This window comes from Hipposideros armiger, unplaced genomic scaffold (assembly GCF_001890085.2).
Source record: "Hipposideros armiger isolate ML-2016 unplaced genomic scaffold, ASM189008v1 scaffold_384, whole genome shotgun sequence".
Classification (NCBI taxonomy): Eukaryota; Metazoa; Chordata; class Mammalia; order Chiroptera; family Hipposideridae; genus Hipposideros; species Hipposideros armiger.
This window is the reverse complement of record NW_017731734.1, coordinates 1,672,488-1,697,543: the sequence shown is the minus strand read 5'-3', so window position 1 is coordinate 1,697,543 and position 25,056 is coordinate 1,672,488. Positions and strand designations below refer to the sequence as shown.

The 25,056-nt window shown below is 38.8% G+C and overlaps 1 protein-coding gene across 2 annotated transcripts; it reads right to left on the bottom strand.

Annotated features, from left to right (window-relative positions):
• Positions 1 to 546: 546 nt before the first annotated feature.
• Positions 547 to 24,508, bottom strand: ASH2L (ASH2 like, histone lysine methyltransferase complex subunit). Of its 2 annotated transcripts, XM_019662961.1 has the most exons (17): positions 24,235 to 24,508; positions 23,533 to 23,599; positions 23,304 to 23,449; positions 20,631 to 20,719; positions 20,269 to 20,363; positions 16,933 to 17,028; positions 16,206 to 16,301; positions 15,253 to 15,328; positions 14,509 to 14,526; positions 13,000 to 13,093; positions 12,045 to 12,262; positions 5,521 to 5,688; positions 5,028 to 5,221; positions 3,670 to 3,762; positions 2,163 to 2,261; positions 1,390 to 1,449; positions 547 to 1,292 (listed from the first exon to the last, which is right to left on the bottom strand). In XM_019662961.1, the coding sequence occupies exons 1-17, from the start codon at positions 24,420 to 24,422 to the stop codon at positions 1,185 to 1,187; spliced, it is 1,905 nt and encodes a 634-aa protein (XP_019518506.1). In that variant the 5' UTR covers positions 24,423 to 24,508; the 3' UTR covers positions 547 to 1,184. The 2 variants fall into 2 exon arrangements, with proteins under 2 accessions (XP_019518506.1, XP_019518507.1); XM_019662962.1 differs by lacking the exon at positions 14,509 to 14,526.
• Between the last annotated feature and the right edge of the window lie 548 nt (positions 24,509 to 25,056).

The window sequence follows — 25,056 nt, the reverse complement described above, 5'->3', positions numbered from 1 at the left end:
TTTCTTAAACGGGCATAATATATGGTGTTTCTTGGCAACATATTACCTACCTTGTGGTGAACCAATCTACTTATTAACCTAGGTAGAAAGCCATAGGTAGGGGAGTCTTTGGAGCCATCCTGGGAGGGCTGCACTGCCACTGATGTATTAAAAAGGGAGCTAGGGAAGCCACAAAGGGACCCCAAGGAAAGGTTCATTCTTACATTCTAGTTTTTGGTATTCTGAAAACTTCCCTTTAATCATCTGCTATTACAAAGGAAGATAAGACAGGAAAACAACTTGCACATATTACCATCCATGTTCACAGAGAAGAATTACAGTGAGGCTATTAATCCTATCCTCTTGTTCACCTCGAGTCTGGTTTTCACAGGATAGAAGTGGGTGGTTGAGTCGGCGGGAGAGAAGGCAAGCGACAGGAGAGGGCTTGAGATATGAGTCAGAAACCTGTCTCTTTCCTCCAATGCTGGCTTCCCTTCCTCAGACTGCCCACATTTCTGACACTGTCACCAAGAGGAACCCAACCTGAAAGGGAAGCAACGTGCCACATACACTTGAACACAAGTTTTATTTGGGAAGTTTCTAATTGTTAAAGCTGCAAGCAAGATCCTTTCAAAATTATAGTTCTAGAGACCTAGTAGTTTCAGAGATCCCAGTGTTCAAAAGTATATTTCAAACTTAATAACAAAAGCAATCCCACACCACAAGGAAAGAGCTCTTAGGTTGTCTGGAATGTACAGCCATTGATTTCAGCTGTTCTCAGAAACAGGCCCACCACTTCCTTGGAAATCAGGTGGGATGGAGTCAATGCCCACAGGGAAAAAAAAGTCTTTAAATAATTTAAAATTAGCTACTTGGACAACATTATCCAATCCTTAGAAAATACAGTAAGATAACAAGTCCCAGTGGTGGGGTACAAGGTACAGCACCGGTTTCACAGGGAGCTTATGGGATCCTACGGTCAGCAGTTGTTGGCATATGGCATACAAATAAAAGCAGTCACCAGAAGCGGGGAGCGCTGAAGGGCGGAGAGTCTCCCCCAGTCCCACCCAGCCTTTTCACTTGCTAACAGCAAAGGCTGTGTTCTGCAGTATCTTCGGGATAACATTTGCAACAGTTAAGAAATAAACAAAATCCTCCAATACTATTCCCAGAAAGTCCATGTCTGCAAAGAAAGAGGGAACTGGTCAGGGTTCCCATGGGGGACTCCGCCTCCCATCCACTTCCGTTTCCACATGATATAAGACATCAGCCAGAGTATGTTCTACGACGGCGCCCCAGCCCATGTCACTCATCTGTAGGAGGAACCAGAAACAGAAATGAGGGGATTAGAACAACTACAGCAAGTAAAGATGCTGAGGACGCATGTGGACATTTTTTCATGTTACTCACAGGGTGGTATGTGAGATCTTTTGGAGGGTACTTGAAGCATGGTCCAAAGTTAATGGAAACCTGGGATCAATTCAATTCAAGCAGACATGAAAAAAACAAAAGAATAATATAGTGAAAAAGTTTATGGAACATGGGAAATTTTTCTCGTTAAAAGTAGCTGTGTTATTCAGGGTATAACTGGAACTAATGATATATATTAATATTGCTAAAAGTGGTGAACATCCTAATGTCTACCAAGAATTAGGTAAATGAAAGATATGTGTTGATTTCTGTTTATAACCTGAAGATTTCCTTATTTAACTTCCATGATGCTAATTAACAGACTAAAAATACATACAAACTTCCAGGCATTACCTGTTCAAAATCACTTACAAAACCTAACAGGCTCTAACAATAGTCCCCTTCATGATGAATCGTATTTAAAAAAAATAAATATAAACAACAGTTACAAACTAATGGTGGTAGGTTACCATAACATACAACACCAAATTGGTTTATGTACATATATACTGTATATCCTTTATATTGAACAATAACATTCACCACACAGTATATTTAAAGGACAAATATGAAGCATACTAACTGCACGACCTTTGTCCAAGCAAATACTTCCTAAAACACCCAACTGTTTTCGAACAAAGAGTAACAGAAGACATTCCCATCATACTCTCAGGCTATTCAGATTTCTTTTTAGAGCTCAATCACTGGCCCCTTCATCACAACCATTCACCTATTTCCCTCAAGTTCTGTTCACAGGATAACATGACACATACCGTGCAGCTCTTGTACAGTGAGATGGCTGGAAAGTAGACCCCCTCAAAAATATCTTTGTAAGCCACACCTTGATTGACACCATTTTTATAAAATATTATCTGAAACAAAAACCATGGTTTTACTTTAGAATTTAAAAACAGAACAAACTAAAAAGGAACTCACTTGGAGAACCCTTTAGAAGTGCTGCCACCACACTGGTAATAATGTATTCCAAGAATAGCATAGTTTGTGTAATAGCTTATATAATCAGATTTCTGAGCATATTTACATGCACTATTTTAGTTGGTCTTCAGGTTTATTTGCTTTCTGCATTCCTAAGCTCCTTATACCAAACAGTTCTTCTTTCTATCATTTATTATATTGTATTTATAAAAAGTAGTTTGATCTTCTACTGATTTCTTCTAATTATACCCGGTTAAATTTATTTATTTGTCCCCTTCCCTTGCATCAGGTTCTCATTTTTGCATTTCTACTTTGAAAATTTCAGGATATTCTGTCAGTCTCTGAATCCGCATTTTCTTTGTCCTTTATCTCCCAAAACTACCCTGTATATTCTCTCTTAACCACTATATATGGACTTCAGGGACCTTTTCTGAAGTAATTTTATCTGTCTCTTCTTCCCAGCAAGACCTATCTTTCCCCTAGCTGTACAATAAGTCCTCACTTAACATTGTCCATAGGTTCTTCGAACTGTGCGAAACAAAATATATCAAAACCAATGTTACCATAGGCTACCTGATATAAACAAGAGTTACTTTCCTACAGCGTCTCATCAATGTTACAACCAAATGATATGCGAGGACCTGCTGCATTTTCTGGCTGTATCATCCTTAGATCTATTAATTGCTTCCTTTCACTATTTTTTTCCTAAAACAATTGGAACCCTATTTTTTATTTTTATTTCTACCCACATTAGCTTCTCTTACTGATTCAGGTGGCTTCACAGAATTTTAGTGGAAAAACGTTTCCAGCTCAGAACTTTCTTCCTTCCCTTTCCTTTCTATTTTTGCTCTGTGGCTGGTCCAGATGTGTCAGCCCCTCTGATTGTGCTATAACCTTGGGCAGACATGTTTCCAACAACCCTGGGAAAGAGCGAAGGGAAAGTGCTAGAGGACACTGAATGAGCCATTACAGCTCTGGCTGCCTCTGGGTCACACGACAAGGTTCCCTCCTCTCCGATTCCAGCGTTTCTCCCTCTGTACCAAGAATAAATATCTCTGACTTGCATCCTTAATAACTTATAGAATTCCTTATTAGACCACTATGTCTACCCTTTCTCTATAGAGTGTTCCTGAAAGATCCCTGGCCATGCCTCTAATAGCAGCAGCATGGTATCACAGAGCACAAACACAGTGGGCGGAGAGTGGGCTTCCTCTGCTGCGAGCTGTGTTAGCAGAAAATCCCTTCATTCCCATTTGGGCCTCATTTTCCTCACTTTTATAATTAGGGGGTTGGTCCCAGTCTTCAAGATCTTCTAGTTTTGACACTTTTGTGATCGTGACTCACCTCACTATGGGGAGTCTGCTTTAGGCTCTTCTCTGCTTTATCCACAAAGTCTTTTTCTTCAAAATACAAATAACTCTTGAACTTTATCAAAGCCTTGATAGCCAAGAGAGAAAGAAGGGAAAAAAGGCTCATTGAAGCATCAACTACATCACACAAATAGTACTGAGCCACGTGCTGTGCAACAGAAATTTAAAATCTTGCCAGAGTTAGCTTTGCGAGATTTTGAACTATGTGCTTCTTAAAAAGTACCAGATGGCACATGTTAAAACATTTTCGAAACAGGCCTTTATGAAGATTTGTGAGGAAAACACATACATATAAATACATATACACTTTCACCACAACAAAACTGGGGCAACTAAAGTTCTCATTGGTGGAAATGGAAAGTCTGGCAATTTCTTATAAAACTAAATATATAACTACTCTATGACCCAGTAATTCCACATGTAGTTACTGTCCGAAAAAAAATGAAAACATGTTTACAAAGAGATTTGTTCAAGAATGTTCATAGCAACTTTATTCATAATAGCCCCAAACCAGAAACAGCCTAAGTGTCCATCAATGGGAAAATGGGTATGTTATATTAATATTTCAATGAAGCTGGGAAAAAAAAGGAAAACAGATAAGCACACTGTGGTATATTCATACAATAAAATACTACTCTGTAGTAAAAAGCAAACTACAGATACATGCAACAACATGGATGAAATTCAAAAGCATTATGCCAAATGATAACAGCCAAATACAAGACTACATACTGTATAGTTCCATTAAGTAAGATGAAGAACAAGCAAAACCTACAGAATAAAAATATGATGTGAAAAAAAAATTCCGAACTATAATTGCCTCTATGGGGGTGGGAGTGGGGATCAACTGGGAAAGGACATGAGGGAACTTTCTGCCATGATGATAGATTTTATGTCTCGATAGCAATTTGGGTCAAATTCAAAACTAAGTGAATATATACTTGAAATTTGTAAATCTCATTTTACATAAATTTTATATCAAAATAAAAACTAAACAAAGGTTGAACTTTAGCTAATGATAAGCATCCTGAAAAACTTGGAGGTGAGTGTACTGATGGCTGCAATATTCTCTGAAGTGCATTTAAAAAAGATGGATGGATGGATGGGTGGAGGAATGAATGGATAACATATTAATGGTAGAATCTAGGTGATGGGTATTTGGACACTGACTTTTAAATTCTTTCAACTTTGTTATATCTGAAATTTTCATAATGAAAACTTAGAAAATATACGAATGGTGGGTCAGCATCACAAAAGGCCACAGGCCATAGCCGCAGGCACTGGCTGCCACAGGTCTTCAAATCCAGGAATATCTCAAGGGGACAAACCTACCTTATCTTTATAAGTATCGGGCAGTGACTTGGCTGTCTCTGTATCTTCAGGAAGATTGATATAGAATCCTAGGACGTCTCCTTGTCCATAGCCAGAAGAGTAGTGTTTGCCAATGGACTGGTGGAACTTGGTTCCCTTTTTGCTCCGCCAAGAATAGCTAAATTTATCATAACCTAGGGGAGCTTGAAGGTTACCTGTCCCAATAAAAAGATACAGAAAGTCAAAGGACTGCAACTTGACTCTAGTTTGCTAAAGGAAAATGTTCTTTTTTTTTTTTTTTTGTGGGGGAGAGGTCATCAATTTTGCAAAATTGGTACAAATTATTTTTCACAAGCAAAGAATTATAAAAATATTCTAAAAATTGCTAACCATCTAAATCCTCAGAAACTGAATTTTATGGCTATGGTTTGATCAGCTCAAAAGCTGTAAAGCTTAGCCGGATGGTCTATGCCTCTCTACTTGCTTTGATGTCCATACTATAGCCCCAGCTTACCTAATGGCTGGGACCAACCCAGTCTAGCAGCAGTGTCTGGCGGCATCTCATCCACCGTGATTTCAAAGTACCAGGCACCTTTCCGAACCCCATGAGAAGCCCGTACCATAGAGTAGCCCTTCTCTCCAACGACAGTTAGACGGTCATCAGAGATCTTTAACTGGGGAGCTGCAGTGATGGGAGATAAAAACAAAGATGGCAACTTATCTAAGGTACTTGGAGACAACTGCCACAAAAACATGAGTTCCTTACACTCCAGTAAAACAAAATGAAAGATCAGAAATATCAGATCAGGAATCGGAACTATTAGTTCAGGAGTTTAAAAATCGCAACATAACATATAGACAAAAAAGGAGAGTGGAAGAAAATGGAAGTTCTTAGGTAATCCAGTTTTTATTATATGTGATTATATTTAAAAGAAGTTAAAATTATATTGTCTATACCCTAAAATATAACAAACCAATTGTAATGTGTTTGGATCCTCACTTGAATAAACCATCCTTTAAGACTTCTTATTTTGAAACAATTTCAGACTTCTAAAAATAGCAGTCTTCACTCAGCTTCCACAAATGTTAACACCATTTACAAACATAATTATCAAAAACAGAAAACTAACATTAAGACAATATTAACTCATCAATAGATCATCTTCAAATTAAGCCAATTACCCACAAAATATCCTTTTTCTCGTCCTGGATCTAATCCAAGATCCCATAATTCATTCAGTTGTCATGTCTCCTTAGTCTCTTTCAATATGGGACCGTTCCTCAGACCTTTCATGACAGTGACATTTTAAAGAGTACTGGTCATTTGAGTTTGTAGGATATCCCTCCCTTTGGTTTATCTGATATCTCTTACTGTTTAAGTCCAGGTTATGCTTTTTTGTCAAGAACACCACTGAAGTAATGTTGCGTCTGTCAGTGCATCATTTAAGGAAGCATATGATGTCAAAACAGTGATGTTAAACTTTGATCACTTTGTTAAGGTGATGCCTTCCAGGTTTCTCCACTATAAAATCACTATTTTTCCTTTGTAATTACTAAGTATTTTGCAGGGAGATAAAAAGGTATTTGAGAAAATCAAGGAAATCTGATTATGAACTGAATTCAGACAATAGCAGCAAGAAATTATCTATTTTGTTAAGTGTGATAATAGCATTGTGGTTATAAAAGAAAATATCCATACTTTTTGGAAATATATTTTTGGAGTATGCAGGGTGAGATTTTCTTAAAAATTCAGAAAAAAAGAGACAAAGAAATAAACAGATGAAGCAAATATGGCAAAATCTTGACAATTGTTAAATGTGGGTGAAAAGTATTTGGAGATTCACTGTACCTTTGTGTGTGGTTAAATCTTACTTTACCAAGAGGCCATTATGTAAGATAAGGAGACAACTTAGTGGGAGAATACTTCCGGGCTGTGGATTGACTGATTTTATTAAGGTAGAAACATCGCTAATCCAATTAAGACTTAACTGAGAAAAAAGCATTTGAAACAGTGTTGATAAACACTCTAGAAGTTGTCTGAATTCTTTTGGAAGAAACACAAAATTTAGATTAAGTAGCTTTTATAAAAGCCTTCATGATTTACAAAGCACTTTCATAGGTAGGTAGGCAGACGGACTCACTTAAACCCTCACATCTACCATCTCCATTGTGCTGATGGAGAAGCAGATTATATGGCCTTTTAGATCACACACATCAATGGCAGAGCATGAATGAAACCCTGACCCTACATTCCTCCCTTTACACCACAATGGCTCTTGTATTAGGCAGATAACCTCCTTAAATTAAATGCAAGTTGTTTAACAGAACTTTCTTAGGTATTTGACAAATTCGCCTTCTCAAATACAAATACTTCTTCCTTTACCCCTTCTTGAGCAATTCAGTCCTAAAGCCATTAGGTGGGCTGAGCAAGGCCAAGTGACTGTGATAGAATAGGATATTAAAAACACTTTTACAAAGAGAAAAAAAGTAACTTTACGTAGATAAACTGGACAGATACCACCTTAGCCAGATGATTATAGTGAACATCACCAGTAATGGGACAAATTAAAATCATGTACCATCTGACAGGAAGCAATATAAAGAACACTGGGTGCGTCTTATACAGTGGTTGTATGAGTGCAAAAACAAGCGTGGAAAAAAGCGGAAAATGCAAGTAAAGAAAAATCTACAACCACTATATAAGACGCACCCAGTTTTTAGAACCCAAATTTTTCGAAAAAGGGTGCATCTTATACATGGGGAAATACAGTAATGGACTTTACACCATGGGGATTACATTACTTCACTTCCAAATGACTAGCTATCAACACAAGTGTTACAGTTTTTAGCATTAAATCAAGAAATAATGGGCTTCCAAATATAACATATGAATCTGTTTAGATCCAATTCAAAAAAGGAAATGAAAGAGGTGTATTTTTTTTTACTTTGAATAATCTGATTTTATTTTCTGACTCAAAAAAGTATATTCATGTTAAATTCAGAATGTTTCAACGCTGATCTCTCAAAATACTTTCCAGAGACTAACAGTGCTCAGAATTGTGTAAAAGTTAACTAATACCCAATACCACGTTTTAAAGAAAAAAGTTTAAATGTAGGACTTATTTCTAAGAAACCCTTTTTCAAAGGTCAAGGCATTGGCAATTTTAATTGTAAAAGAAAAGAATTTTAATCATGACTGAAAATTTAAACAATTGTTTTGAAGAGCTAAAAGTTAGAAGAGGCATGTTTTAAACAACCACGGAAATGTGAATATGGACCAGGTATTAGATAATTAAGGAATTATTATTCACCTTAGTCATGATACTGGCATAGTGGCTATGTTTTTAAAAATCCTTGTCAGAGATAAATACTGAGGTATTTGTGGATAAAAGAATATGTTATCTGGAATTTGCATTGATACTCCAGAAAAACAAAAACAAAAATTCATGAAGTACATTCCTCTAAAAGTAGTAATTTAAATTCACTTCCACATTCTAACAGATAATGAATGCTATTTGTTAATAACTGAATAAATTATGTCATAAAAAGAACTACTATATACTAAAGAGTTTTACATGACAAAAAGTCATAAACAAAGACAACTAACACACTGGGAGAAAATGTTCACAGCACAGGCCGCAAAGGACTAATATTCTTTTTTTTTTTTTTTTAATTTTTTTTTTTTTTTTAGCTGAGCCATCCCGCCACCTGTTGGCAGCTCCGCGGCTGCTCAGCTCGGGCTGACTCCAACCACTGTTGCTCAGAGCTCAAACTCTTGAGCGAGCTCTTAACCAACTGAGCCACTCGGCCGGCCCTAAGGACTAATATTCTTAATATATAAAGGGACAAAGGACCTAAATCCCAACAGAAAAATGGGAAATAAAAAAACACAAACAGCTAAATCATGAGATAAGGACTCTCAAACATGAAAAAATGTTGAAACTCAAAGAAATACAAATTAAAACACTGAGATACCACTTTTCACCTATTAGACCAGCCAAACTTAAAATATAAGACAACACATTCTGTTTGCGAGGCTATGGGAAAACACTCTCTACATTGCTGGTGGGATTGCAAACTGGCACAACCTTCTGAAAGGAAATTTAGCAATATCTAACAAAACTACGTATACACTTACCTTTTGATCCAGCAATTACAGTTCTAGAATCCTACCTTGAAAATTTACAGCCAACAATACAAAAATACATATGCCTGTGGTTATTCACTACCTCTTTGTGATTGCAAAATACTGGAAACACTCTAAATGCCCACACATCGAGTGGTTGAATAAACTATGTACATACACATTATGGAGCATCACGAAGCTAAAAACAGAAAAAATAATAAGGATGATCTCTTTGAACTGGTCTGAAGGAACTGCATGAAGCAAGATGCAAGAGTATAGCATGTTGCCCTTCATGTATGAATAAAGGAGATAAAATGAAGTATACATGTATCTGCTCATTTGTACAGAAGACAAACAGGAAGGACAAAATAGAAACTAAAGACTAGTTACCTATAGAAGATAGGTGGGAAAATGGTGGAAAAAAGGGGGGAAGTAGAAGGGAGTAGGGTAGTGAGGAAGTGGTGACACGCTGAGTAAGCCTTTTTGTACAATTCTAACTCTCAGAACCATAGTAATGTTTCACATACACCCCCCAACACACACACACCCAAAATGAGGTAGAACCCAAAATCAAAATGATATACAAACACTAATAAATGAACCGAACTGTATCACAAATGGAAAACACAACCACACTGGAGGAGGTGAGGAAGAAAAGAACTAAATCCAAATAACAGTATCGTGATGGGATACTGGAAGGCTAAAGACAAAAGGGGGGACATAACTGCTATAATCTGGTTAGTAAATGTTTCTCACAGAGATTAGCAATTCTTAAACTGTGCATGTTAGAAATGAAACAAGTAAATGTGGGCCGGCCGAGTGGCACGATGGTTAAGAACTGGCTTGGGACGCCAGAGGGCCCCAGTTTGGATCCCACATATGAGGGCCAGTGACACTGCCCTCCACAGCTAAGATGCTGAACAACAGCTCAGCCTGGAGCTGGGCTGCCGTGAGTCACCGGTGACGGCATAGGCTGCAGCCCCTGTGGCAGTGGGTTGCCATGGGCTACCGTGTGTAGCCAGCAGCCACCATGAGCGGCCAGCAGCCTCAGTGAGCGGCCGTCCAGAAGCTGTCGACTGATCTGCCTCGCCAGGGAAGAGCGCAATGATGGTGCCAACTTGGGCCAGTGAAGCAATGTCCTCCACAACTAGACTGAAGAACAAAAGGACAGCAACTTGTCTGTTCCCCTCCCCCGATTCCCCAATAAAATGTAAAAAAAAAAAACCAAAGAACAGTGAGCATACCTAACACTTAGTCTTAATTTCTAAACACCATTGTCTAACTCAAGGAGCCAGGGCTCCTAGGAGAAGTAGCTCATACTTGGTCTGAGGCATGGAAAATACCAGATGAGTCAGGAACATCTTGTAATACCAGAAAATAAGAAAGAACTAAAAAAAAAAAAAAAGAGGGGGGCGGTTATCAAAAGAGCATAGGAACCAGCCTATTCAAGAATCTCCTAACGGGCAAAGCTGGAATAATTTGAGCAACAAAATAAAAGTATATCTTACATAAAAAATACCTATGAGTCTGCACTGATATAATCAATTAAGTAGTAAATGGAGAAGAGAAGGAAGAAATTTAAAAAATCATCAGGCAAACACCACATTAATAACTACTGCAGACAAGCTCCACTGAAGAATGCTAAAATTAGTGGGCAAAACTTTACAGAGAAACAAGTTATTTGCAAAGCCTCAAAGTATCTTCCTCCAAGATATTTATTAACTACAAAGGGAAAGACAGTAGAGAAAGCCAGCAGAAACCACCTTAACCAAATGATCATGGTCAACATAACCAATAAGACATATCGACATCATAAGCTCCATGAGATAATGTAATGAACACTCATTTCTGTGGTTTTTAAAAAAACTGTATAACCTCCATCTAATCATGAGAAAAAGACAAACCCTCACTGAGAAACATTCAACAAAATAACATAAATACATTTAAAAAGTGTCATGGTCAGAAAGACAAGCAACGGGCCGGCCGAGTGGCGCGATGGTTGGGAGCTGGCTTGGGATGCCAGGGGGCCCCGGTTCGGATCCCACATGTGAGGGCCGGTGACACTGCCCTCCACAGCTAAGATGCTGAACGGCAGCTCGACCTGGAGCTGGGCTGCCGTGAGTCACTGGCGATGGCGTGGGCTGCAGTCCCTGTGGCGGTGGATTGCCATGGGCTGCCATGTGTGGCCGGCGGCCAGCGTGGGCGGCCGTCCAGAGGCCGGCGACTGATCTCCCTCGCCCGGGAAGAGCGCAATGATGGTCCCAACTTGGGCCAGTGAAGCAACATCCTCCACAACTAGATTGAAGAACAAAACGACAGCAACTTGTCTGTTCCCCTTTCCCCAATTCCCCAGCACTGTTCCCATCCCCCCAATTCCCCAATAAAAAATTTAAAAAAAAAAATCTTAAAAAAAAAAAAAAAAGAAAGACAAGCAACGACTGAGGAACTGAAGACTACAAGAGACTAAGGAGAAATAACAAAATGCAATGTGAGAGCCTAGGAAAGAGGCATTAGTGGAAAAATTGGTAAAATTTAGATAAAGTCTTTAGTTTCATTAATAGCATTTACCAATGTTAATTTCATTGTTTTTATAATTGTACCTGGTTGTATAAGATGTTACCATTAGAAAAAGCTTGAAGAGGGATATATACATATATACATATAATTATTTTTGCAACTTGACCATAAGCTTAAAATTAGTTGAAAATAGGAAGTTTTAATAAATCATATAGATAAATGGCTAGAGTTTATAGGAAGAGAGAAAAAAGGAAATAAATCCTGGCTAAGTCTACAGTTGGGGGGTTGGGGAGTGGTCACAGACTGACATGTATATCTAATTCTAGATTGGACAAGGCTGATGACAGTCGTTCAGGGTAACACTGGGTCCAACAGAACATTAATACCTTACATACCTCGATCATGTAGGGCTAACAAAACCCGTTCATACAAGCAGGCTCTGTAGAGGTCACCAGGAATAGGTTTTCCTGCCCAGCAGTCAAGTTCAAGCTTCTCAGGGTCAGGGGCATGGGGATCAGGCTCAGCGAGAATATACCGATAGCCATCTTTGTTAAACGGGTGTTCCAATGGGTAGCCATGAGGGGGAAGGCGCTGAGCAGAAAACAAAGGGTCACTGCAGAAAGGAAAAAATAAAATCAAGAAACTAAAACCCATTGTAGCTCAATTCTGTAAGAAAGGCCTCTGATTTATTAGATTTCAGCTGGAACACAGCAACTTCACAAATGCTTTTCATTATTGAAACAGGTCATCCTGCCCTCTGCAGGCAAAACAGGGAAATGAAAAGGATTTGCTTTATTTAACAAAAGTAGTTTTGGTTAAATTACTTTAGTCTGTAGGGGTATCTATGACATCATAGGGAAGAAAGGAAGAGAAATGAGGGCAATTTCCTTTAGTATAGTTATTATTATAAAGTAATAAACAGAAACTCAGCAATATGAGCACTTATGATCTGTTGTCTAAATAAGAGATGACCTGGATTTCATCACCACTGAACGAAGTGACAGGAAGGGGTATGCGAGGGGTGAGGCAGAAAGTTTCAGGAGCCAGCCTTCAATATTGGTTTCACTCCCTCTCCCCCACCTGGCTTTTCTCAAAATGCCTCATGAGAACTTTATCCCAAGGTAAATCAACAGGGTGCTGTCCCAGGGCTGGTTTTTTAGTGCCAAGTTTGTAAAACAGGGTATCTAGTCTGGGGTTATTTTACCCCTCAAAGTCCTCAAGATTTGAGACAGGCTTTTTAACCTCAGACAGTTGAGCTACTGAAGAGTATGGCTCTTTCCCCGCTGAGGGGCTTTGCCAGCACCAAACAATACCCTGAAAGTGGTGAACAGGGGTGAGTGTTCTACCCACCTCCGGGCCTTCTTGGTGGTCCCTGTGGTCCCTCCATCCTGCTGTTTGCGCTTAGCTCCTCTTCCTTTTCCACTGCTTCCTGCTGCAATTCCCCCTTTGAAGGGAAGGCAGATCTCTTTCAATGAGCTGTGATAGAAGCATCATGTGGATACCACAACTCCACGGGGACTAACACTCCCAGTGTGCATTTGTGTAACACCATAGGAGAATTTCCTTCCAGAAAGCATACTGGATTTCACCCTGGTTCTGAATGAATCTGCTGAGTGTCTCACAGCTCAGAACACTGGGTTCTGGCAGTAAGCTCAGATGAACCTATGTTACACTTTCAACCTTTCTTTCTTAGTGAACAGCAACTATTAGTACATTTTCTGAGGATGTGACACAAATGCAATTTCATTCATTCGGATTCCAAACACCCACAGCTAAAAACAATTGCATGGATAAAGTTTTTTTCCACCTAATAAAAATATCAATAACGAGAGACTATCCTCACTGTAAGTAGGTGTTCACTTGACTGAACTACATGATATATTTCATAAACATAATAAAGGCACAATATCTGCAAAAGCACTTAACTTGAATATTCAACAAGACAAAAGTACATCAGACATGGAAAACAAAAACAGAAGTACTAAAAAGGTGTTTCTCTCCAGTGCTGCTAGGAATCCACTGTGGTTGCTGCACAAATGAGAAAGAAGGCTTTAAATTTAGTAGGCAATTATTAGGATCGCGCAATGCATACAATTCAGGTTAGACTAACCTGGCTTGTGGAATTAAGAGAAAATATCAACAGATAATTTACATATTGAAAAAATTAGCTAAATACTAAGGTCACAAGGAATACTACCTTGTGTATTTCTGAAATAGGTACTTGAAATTTTTGTCCACAGCTGTCATTCCTCTCAATTAGTTTGTTTTTCCATCTTTCAGAAAATGTCCCTGAACTGCAGAAAAACACCTTTATGTAAACAACTGCATAGAGAACTGTGTCTTAATTTGGGGCAAGGTTGGAAATTACCAGCAGTTCTGCTGTAATAAAAAGGATCAAGACGTTGAGGGAAGGTCATATTCTGCATATACAGGACCAGATTTATGCAAAACTTCCTTTTATAAACACATCAGGTATTATTCCTACTTCTCATAAAAGGTTTAATGTCAAACTGTTGTAACATCAATATCTCTAGTTTGAGGTACCTTAATCAAAAAATTACTAAGTTTTTATTGTCATTTGTGTTTTAATTATCTTAAGTTTTTGATCCATGTTGAACAAAATAAATAATACTAAGGGGACTGCTGGCCATGTTAGGCAGAATATGACAATGTACACGCTTTTAATTACTAATATTAAACTGAAACTACTGTTTCATAGTAAGTGCTATTGCCACCATTTTCACAATGCTTTCAATTTTTAATTTAGTTTTAGCTTCTACCACAACTCAGCAAAAAAGCATTTTCCAAACCACAAAATACTTAAGTCTGAGAGGCTGAAAGAAGACAGGAGGAATTCACCTCCAAAAGAGGCTCCACCTGTAAGAACAGAAGTGGCACCATGTATTTGTCAAATTTTAACAATTAAAAGGGGAAAATATGGTGTAAAAAGATAAACAATACACTTAGCTATTTCCAATCTCAGAATATTAATAACAGAGAAAATGATTACGTATTTAAGATGCTACCACTCCAAAAGACGAGTTAATGATGCCATGGGCCAGGTGAACATCTAGCTACTACCCAGCAACCCAAGCTCATTAGATTATCATTAGTAATGTAGGGACCTGCATTTAGATGTGTTACCAATAGAAAAAGCATGCTACAGTGGGTGATCAATACAGAAATGCCGCCATGTGAATAAGCTGAAGTTTCAGGGCAAGAAAATTAGAAGATGGACATAGGAAGTTCATTAAGTAACAGCTGAATTAAAGAAAGAGTGGAAAGCAACTGCATCTAAATTGTTAGTTGTGAGGATACAGATGGGAAGTCTAATACAAACACAGTAAACCTGACCTTAAAATTGTACCTTATTTTATGCTACATCTGTTTCACTTAAGACCAAACTTTGGTGTAAAGTGACAAAAAATTCTCTTCCACTACCACCTGTCAAATCCTTGGCTAGCTCCTAAAAATTAAGTTTGGGACTTTAAAGCATCTTATTAAATGTCCAGTTAAGCGTCAACCCAAAGAATGCCCAATTCTAGGCACACTTGGATTTAATAGCTTATGGATATTTCATCAATGAAACATTTAAACACTTACCATTTAGATTCCCACTGGTAGACACAGCACTGCTTTGTTTTTGGTTGTCATAGGCAGGACCAATGTTACTAAGATCCTAGAAGGAAAAATACTTAAGTTATGAAGGGAGGCTATATAATCAAACCAATCTGGAAATTCTAATAGAATGGGAATTGAAACTGACGATCCTAAAGAGTCTGAAACTTGCAAGGGTTTCAAACTTGGATGCTGCAGGGATCAGGTAATAAGGCAGGATGAGTGTAAGGATCAAAGTGGTTTAAGAATGGTGATGAATGGCAATTGGGGGGGTGAGGGGGAATAGGGCTGGTGGTGGGGCAATGGCCAACTGGAGTGCTTAAGCCCCGTTTATTCAGCTCCCTGGAGGAATTCAGACCCAGTATAGTCAGATTTTTCCATTTTACAAGAAAAGACTGAAACCTCAATTTCTATGTGCAACCTTGAGTTTTCAGTACTGGCAAATCAAACATTTTAAGGTACAAGACTGAAAGATTTGACCTAAGATGCCAAATGTGACCCCTGCCATTGAACAAAGAGTGAAAATTTTCTTTTTCCTGTTATTCCAGATATGCTACACAAATTCTCGCAAATTTTTCTTCACAGTAACGAATGTGTTTAAGAGCAAAATTTTGAGATGAAAAGAAAATTAAGAATAACTTGGAATGGCATATTTATTTGTGTTACAAGTGAGGAAACTAAAGTTAAAAAATATAAGAATAATATGTGTAAAGCCATGACATTTTGGGGAAGAGCCAGAGCTAAAACATTAGTCTCCTGGTTTAAGGTGAGTGTTATTTCTTTCCACATGTGGCAATAACCGTTTATTGAGTCCACCATGTTATGGGCATGTAATTGAAGTGTGTTATATGTGGCAAATATACAAATGTAAACAAACCTGATTCACTGTCCCCAAGTGATCTAAAGTCAAAAGGGAAATATAGAGCATATTAATGTACCTGATCCAAAAGTCCAAATTTTGGATAATCTTCTTCTGGGTCCTTACTCCCAGGATCGGGGTGTTCCTTTACCAAGAATACATCTCTTTCTTTACTCTAAAAGGAAACAGTGTTCTAGTATTACTGAAAATTTTACACTTAAAAGTGCTGAATGGGTGATCAACCACTAACTCCAATTCCTAGCTATAATCTCCAAAAAGACATTGTTTTTTTCCTTTGATTAGAAAATTAATACATGATCATCAAAAAATTCAAACAACTGAGGCTCTCTAAAAAAATGAGAGCCAAAGTCCTTCATAATCCCTCCATCTCACAGAGGTAAGTATCGTTGACAGTTTGCTGTTGATTTCTCCCCAGGTGTTCTTTAATTCTAAGGACAACAATGTTTAGAACAGTACAGTGTTGTTTTTTAAATCAAAGAAAAAAACTGTCTCCAATTTCAATAGAAAATTATACTTATAAGAGTGCAGTGGACAAAGGTTTTCAGTGTCACATATAAAACCACCATTGGGTGATGTTCATTTAAGACATAACATGCAACTTACTGGTTTTTTTAAGAGTATAAAAACGATTAAAATTGACAGGTATATCTCCCTCTCCAAGATTTAACACTAAAGTTGTTCTCATTTTCCTAATCGTCACATTATCTCAGCGAGAGTAAAGAAAATTTAATTCTTACAAAGCACACTGCTTAAATGTCAAGTCCGTCAATTTTTAGTCTACTTACCATCGTTTTAACAATGTTATTTGGCCACGTCATTTTCCCAGGTCTCTGTCTGGTCGTCATGCACTCCCAGTATTTATCAATGAATGGTATGATATCCTAATTTTAAAAACAAAATATATTAAGACTTTTATAGTTGGTTTCAAAGTTATACTCACAAAAAAGGGAAAGAAAACTGCAGCATTTTCAAAGATCTTCTTAGAATCAGAGAAAAATCCATGTTTAGTCTTAATGATGAAACAACTATATAATTGCATGCAAACAACATATAGACCGTGGGGAATTTTGAACAAGTATATATAAATCTTAGCCACACAGGGCTTACAATCCAGTTGGAGGGAAAAGATCTCTCACTTGCCATCTGGAAGATGACTTCCAAGTTATTCTCTCTCCTGAGTTCCTGTTTCTACCTTCTTAGACATCTCCATCTGGACATTCCACAGGCATCTGAAACTTCTTGTGACTAAAACTGAACTCTGTATCTTACCTCACAAATCTGTTCTACAGATTTCTAGTCTTGCTCTTATTACTTAGAATCATCTATCACCCAGAATCACAAGCTAGACACCATGGAGTCATCCTTGATTCTTCTTGTATAATCTACATTACATATCTAAATGGTCATCAAATGAATTTCTCACAAACCTGGCCTCCTTTACATTCCACTGCTTTGAGTGTGGTCCTCGCCAGTTCTTGCTTGCGTGACTAAAACAATGTCTGAGTCTGATCTTCTGGTATCAACTTTCCCCCATTTCGGACCATTCTCCCATAGTCTACCACAAAGATCTTCCACTCAAGTTAGTTGCATGAAAACCAAACCTTTACTAAAAGGAACCAGATTGAATCAAGGAAAGCACAAGGGGAGCATGGAATATTTTGTTGTTTCAGAAAGTAAGGAAGAGCTCCAAAACTATCGGGACATATCAAAGTTTTAGGAGTCAACAACCTGGATGGGGTTACACTAGTCAAATCTGAGCATCCAAAAATCCAATAATGGACTAGAAACACCCACAAATCCAGTGATAGTTAAAAAAAAAAAAAGATAGGGAGAAGGGAAAACTCTTCTTTACAAAGAATTGCAACCAATAAATGTATTCTGTTTTACCACGGCACTCTATTAACTCATGCAGGATAGGATAATCAAAGGTTGCTAAAACCACTGCTTGAAAGGGTTAAGAGAACAAGACATTCACACAATCTCAATGTATCACACTACTGATCACTTAATAATTACAAAAAAACAGGTGTCTCTTTACAACGGAGAAATCTGGTACATACCTCCTCTTTACCCAAGTAGTCAAATTTAGGACCACTAATAATAAACTGATATGCCTCTTGATGTGATTCATGGAAAAACACACCATTACTTACATAATATGCTCGCCAAAAAGGTTTTACCTAATCATGAGGAAACAATCAGATAAATGCAAATTGTGAACATCTAGCCAACAACTGTCTAGTCTCTTTGAAAATTTTTATTTCAAAATGTTAAATGTCATAGCAGACAAAAACAAAAACCAAAAAAACCCAAAGTAAAATAAGTACAGGAATCTTTCTAGATTACAGACAAAAGAGACATTAAAACTAAATGTAATGTGTAATCCTTGATCACTATGAAGGATATTAAGACAATAATAATGAGAAAATGTAAATATATACTATATATAAAAAAATACAAATTGTATATATTAGATAGTTGTATTACATCAACATTAATTTTTTTGAGTATAATCACTGTATTGTGGTTATGAGAGAATATTGGGTAAAGCATAATATCTGTAAGCTAGTTTCATACAGCCTAGAGGAAAAATATTAATGGGGAAGATAAAGCAAATGTAGCAAAATATTAACAAATGGCAAATCTAAGTGAAAATAAACAGATATTCATTGTACTATTTAAGTTTTTCTGTATGTTTGAAAAATTCAAATAATTTGGGGAAAAAATTAACTCAGAGGAAAAAAACAAGCCAATCATAGCACACCTCTATTTAAAGAACTTATAACACAGGGGAAAAAAAGGAGGTCGGGAAGAAGCACGCTGATGACTTCTTCAGCTTACAGGATTAAGTCCTAGTTTCTCTGTTTAGTAGAAAAGGCCCTTGTCAAAGTCTGATCCTGACTATACTGATCTCACTACACATCCTATAACAGTGTCTTTCAAACTGTAGGTCACAAGCAATTAGGTTATAAAATCAATTCTTTAGGTGAAAACCAGCATTGACAAAATAGAAAATATTAGAGTGCAGAAGGAAAAGATCAGAGGATAAGCACTGTTAGGTGAAACTTTTGTTTCCGTTTTAAATGAAAGTGGGTAGGTATGGGGCCAGCCGAGTGGCACATTGGTTAAGAGTTGGCTTGGGAGCCAGCTCTGAGCAGCAGGGCCCCGGTTCGAATCCCACATGAGGGACAGTGACACTCCGCCCTCTACAGCTAAGATGCTGAACAACAGCTCGACCTGGAGCTGGGCTGCCGAGAGTCGCTGGCAACGGCGTAGGCTGCAGTGGAGCTGCATTGGGCTCCCGTAAGCTACTGTGAGCGGCCAGCAGCCAGCGTGATATGCCAAGAGCCGCCGTGAGCGGCCGTCCAGTGACGGGCGACCAATTTGCCTCATCCGGGAAGAGCGCAATGATAATACCAACATGGGCCAGTGAAGCGAAGTCCTCCACAACTAGACTGAAGAACAAAAGGATAGCAACTTGTCTGTTCCCTCTCTGATTCCCCAGCGCTGTTCCCCTTCCCCAATTCCCCAATAAAATCTTTAAAAAATAAAGAAAGTGGGTAGGTATGAATGTATACTAGGTCACAAGGTAAAATCCATCATTTTAAAATTTACTTTATTTTCATATTTCTTACCACAAATCAGTAGGAAGGACTCATGGATGGATTAAATATCTAATTTTGAATCCTGATTTTAGTCATGTAGTTTTTTAGCATAATAATAAAAAAAGATTTTTTAAATAAAAGGAATGTATAAACTGACAACCTTTCCCAGACAAAATCTGTGACAGGCATCTATAACAACAGCTAAACTAGGCTGAGAAGGTTCACCTCAAGATCTATTAATTATTAATTGTGGGATAGACAGTTATTTGCTTCTATAACACCAACCAAAACTATTTAACGATTCATTCTACTGATAGTAAGCCAAGTGACACAAATTACACACACTGGGAAGTTAGTAAATTACATGAACCTAAGAACAAAGTAACCACTGAACCTACCTATAGTCATAGTCATAAAAACTGGGGCGGGGGGAGGAGTACTTATTGTTAAACAGTAAATGCAGAAGTTCCACCTGATTCTTTGGCATAATTGCAATTACATGAATTCCATTTCTACCTTATCTTTGGAGAACATGGTTTTTGGATGTTCATCCTGTGTTCGGGACTGCCACGTTAGGTTGGCCAAAGCACTAAGGCACATTTCCTTCAAGTCTATCAAAAACAAAAAGGAAGAAAAAGTTATCTATAATACTAGATCCTTATTACCGAAAGAATATTCAACTATATGGTCAACAAATTAACAGCCATAGCAGCAAAAAGTAGAGTCATCATTTAATCTGAAATGGATATTAGCAATTATTCAGAGCTAATCCCCAATGTAATTCGTAGCAGCTACCAGGTAAAAATTTCCTGATTCTGCTAAACCCAAACCTTTTTTCTTTTCCAGTTCTTATGCAGTACTCGAGAGTTTATTCTTACTTGCTTGCTTCCGGAGGAAATAGGTATTCCCACTATGATGGCACACGTTGCAATGAAAACTGTAGTTGGTCATGAAAGGTAGACAAGATCTGCAGAACAGCCAAATTATACAAATTAGTGTACTTCTGAACACACACTTCTTTATGAGCAGTAAAACAATAAAGTTAGATAATATTAATATATTAATGTAACCTTAAACTTAAAAAGGTCACCCAAATCAAAATAGGGCTTGTATTTGTACAAATACCTGGATTTTTCTTCCACAAGTATTTTAATAAGACATTAGCCACCATAGTAGATAATTTAGCATCTGGAAGGTTCTCACTGGCACCTTGTCCAGGCTAGATTATTATAGTTTTGGAGCACCTAAAAAGAGTATCCTAGGCCAGTTGTGGAAGAAGACAAAGTAGTCTCTTTAAATATCTTTATATTTAAATATCTTTCAATTATCTCTTTCAAGTGCCAATACCATTATTGGAAAGGGTGAACAGAATGTATGAAAAGATTAAAAATGTAAATAATTATTCAAGAAGACAACACAAAAGTTCTAAAACATTACTTGCCTCATTACCAAATGAATCCTACAGATGATAATTAGTCTGTAAGAGTGTAAAGGACTCAAGTAGTAACTTCAGATTTAAGAGCGAGGGAAGGTTTTTTTGAAGACATAGTTATGAACTAGATTTGGGAAGAAGAGTCACTTTTCTTTTCTATAGGTGAGAAAGTGCAAACTAGGTGGTAGGGAGGCAAACTGGTATTAACAAGTTTGTCCAGGAGAGATGACTTGACAGGCATATGGTAAAAATAAGGCTTAAAAAAGTAGGAAGTACAAGACCTTACATGTCAGGTGGAACTGGATTTTTTTCTGTGGGTAATGGGATCTCCTTAAAGGGAAGCGGCACGGTTGAAATGTTTAGTAACAGGATGGGTCTGAAGGGGGAACAGGTTAGAAAAACTGAATGTATACAAGGAGCTGTTGTAGCAGTTCCAGCAGAAGGTAAATAAGGCCTCACCTAGAGTAATAATAAAAAAAAAGGAGGGGTGTGGAGTGGGAGGATGAAAAGGAAGTGAAAGGAGATCTAACCACTAAGACAGCTTGCATCATAAAGAGGAAATCTCCCAAGAGGGAGTTCAGGGGCAAGAGAAGACCTGTCTGTTTGAAGGCAGAGGAAGAAGAGACTGAGTATGGCAGAGACTGAAGAACTGATGCATTAGAGAAGGAAAGTGTGGTGGTGATTGTACTGGATGATTAGAAAAGTATAGGGAGAGCTTAATCCTGAAAAGGAGAAAGTAACAGAAAAATAAAAGACAGGTTTAAGTTGGAAGAGAAGAAATCAAAATAAAGGCAGGGTTTTCTTGGACTCTGTGGAAACCAGCTTCAGGCATCCTCAAAAAGAAGGTTCCTAAGTATGTATGTGTCCAATGCCATCACTCAAGGAATTAAGAAACATTTTTATGAAAGTTAAGATTGAGTTCCCTTATGTTTAATTCTCTCTAGAATCCCTTCTGTTAAACAGCCTGTTGATAAACTCATACCAGAGGGAGGTAGGTATACAGTTATTTAATTCAAATACAATCAGGTGTTCAGTGCAGCCTTTTCCATATCATGCTAGCTCACCTCCTTCCTCTTAGCTGTAAAAGATAACACTGTCCCACTTAGCTGGGCTTTAAGTGTAACTCCTCAAATTCAGATACAAATTGGTCTCTACCAAAACTCTGAATTGTGGTTTAATTCTTCCCTAGATTGCTCCAAGTTATCTCTCTGGTAAATTTCCTTTCCTAGGTTCTGTCTATCCAAATCAATTTTCCTGAGCCAAAGTGGCCAGATTTTAGGTTTTTAAGTGACCAGATTTGCTTAGCTTGTTTCTTTTCCCTACAGATCTTTCCATCAAGATCAAGTCTTTCTTCCTGATCCTTAGGTATTTTTCTTTCTTTTGTAAACATTCTATCCTAAATCACCAGTCACATGTTAATTGCAACATCAGCATTTCTAAAACCCACTTTAACTTTTTAAATAAACAGCATACAACAAATTATAAAGGTAAATTTCTTCATAATCCTACCTAAGGGTATTAATTTAAAATTCAGCTTTATTTTGAGGTAGTCTTGTCTAAATTGACTCCTTTAATACAGACTATAAGGAACACCACAGAGAACTAGCAGTACATTTCCATAGATACTGAGTCAGTAATTATCACTTGCTAGCTGTTGATAAGGAGCCTTTCATTCTCAATCGTAAAACGAATTAAATTCACTAGAAGAGATAAAAGATCAGAAATAGGTTTTGCTGAGGAGAACACGCAGGATACCTAAAGGGAGTGAGTGGGAAGCCTAAGACTAAAAAGAATGACTCAGGCATGAAGAGACTGGTCATCTCAAATTTTTTACATCAGGCTTTGTCCACCATATGAACCAGCCCTTTCCCCAAAATCCACAACACCCAGTAAAAGGTTTAAACGGTACTGCTTCAAATGTGTTCACATGCACCTCTCATTAGATAGAAAACATCTCAGGGTATTAAAACAATTCCTGATTCAAATCCTCCTACTCATTGAACAAGGTTTAGAAACACAGGAAATACCATGCATTTGTATTTGCCTACAAACTAACTGTTGAACGTGTTGAGATCTATTTTACAAAGCGATTCTTACAAAGACTACAAAAAATACTCACGAGGTATCTATACCAAAGGTGTCTGCTGTGAACCATTTTGTACAGATCCCACACTGCAGCTCTACTTCTCCCAGCTGCCGGCCATTCTCTTCATCCACCGACCCCGCTTGAGTATCCATCGCCTCTGAAGTATCCCCAGCACCTTCCTGTGTCCAGAGCAATTAGAGTCAAGTTAGTTGACCTGATTAAATCCATTTTGCCTTGCAAGTATCCAAAAAGAAATACTTACTAGTGTATCTTTCCCATTAGAGGATTCTGTCTCCAAACCACCACTTACATCAACAGAGTTTGCATCCCTGTAAGATAATGAAAGCACTCAAGTAAAAATTTTCAAGAGAAACAAACCTCAAAACGTCTATTCCCAAAGATAATGATCAAAGTACTGCTGAACTTCACACAGCTTTTTCAGCTAAGTCCGTTCTGAGTCTCGGCGCCCAGGGTTAGAGTGTGGCTCAGGCAGATGGAGGCCCATGGGGCACAGGGACGCCCTTAACAGACAAAATCTGCATGGAATGGAATTGGTCCCGGGGTAAATTCACAGAGGTGCAGCTCTCCCACTCTGTTTCAGAGGGACCGCCACTTCTTCCAATCTGGCAACACAAAGTGGTTTCTTCTCTGGGACAGTTGAGGGGTTCCAGGTAGAAGATTGAGCTACGAGCCCCCTGCCGGGGTGCAAGGGCGGGAGACAGGACAAGAAACTTGGCTCTCACAGACCGCGAAAGGTGAGGAAAGGGGCGTAGTCTAAGATACAGTTCAGCGGGGACGGACCAAGCGGTGGGCGGGACTACGATCCTCTAGGGGGGCAGGGCGAGCCGTTGGCTGCAAGGCCTGGGTTCGGAAGGGGCGGGCAGGAGGGCTCCCGGGAGCCGCGGGATTCCAAGAGGGGCGGGCCTCCTGCTCCGTGTCCTTCTCTGGCCTCAGGACGTTTTACCCGCTTTCGGCCTCTCCGGAACTGGGCTCCGCTGCTGGAGCAGCAGATGTCCCCTCTCCGGCCGGAGCGGCTGCTGCCGCGACCACCGGCTTCGTCTCCACTTCTTCCGTCGCTGTTGCATTTGAGGTCGCTGCCGGGCCGGCTCCTGCACCCACTCCGGAGCCGGGTCCAGTTCCCGCCGCCGCCATCACTGCCGCCTCCTAGACTTCTCGCGAGAATACTATCTGTCTCGCGCGAGTTGCTGACTAGTTCTGTAATCTTCAAATAGTAAAGGCTCATGGTAGGTCCACTGCCTTCCTGATTAATGCGCGCTCCTGGCCCTCTTTAAGGTCCCGCGGGCAGGCAGAAGGGGGCGGGGTCTCGGGGCCTCGATGGCCACAGGCAAAGCAAGGTGAAGGCGAAGGCGGCTTGAGTATTAGTTGGGTTTCCTCTAGGACTTACTTCATTCTTGGGGTGAACGCTGTGCATTTTCGTGGCCAAGACTGGAAATCACCGCGCAGATGAGGAGCCCTGACTGCCTGTGGATTTGAACGCTGTGCTGTGCATTGAAGACGTTCCTCACCGTTAAATGTCCAGAAAGACGAGTACTGACTGCCCCGCCCCAGAAGTAGTTTGTTGTACTGACTTAGTGATCTGCCACTCTGAGCGCGTTTCCATGTGGCCTCTAGACATGATGGGAGCCTAGCCAGTCAGAATCCAGACTCTCAGCTTCGCAGGCAAGGGCCAGAGAGAGGATGTGGATGGAGTATCCAGGAGGGAGAAGCAAAAAGCGTTGTGTGTTCTAGAAACTGGAAGCCGCTTAATATTGTAAGAGGAGGAAAT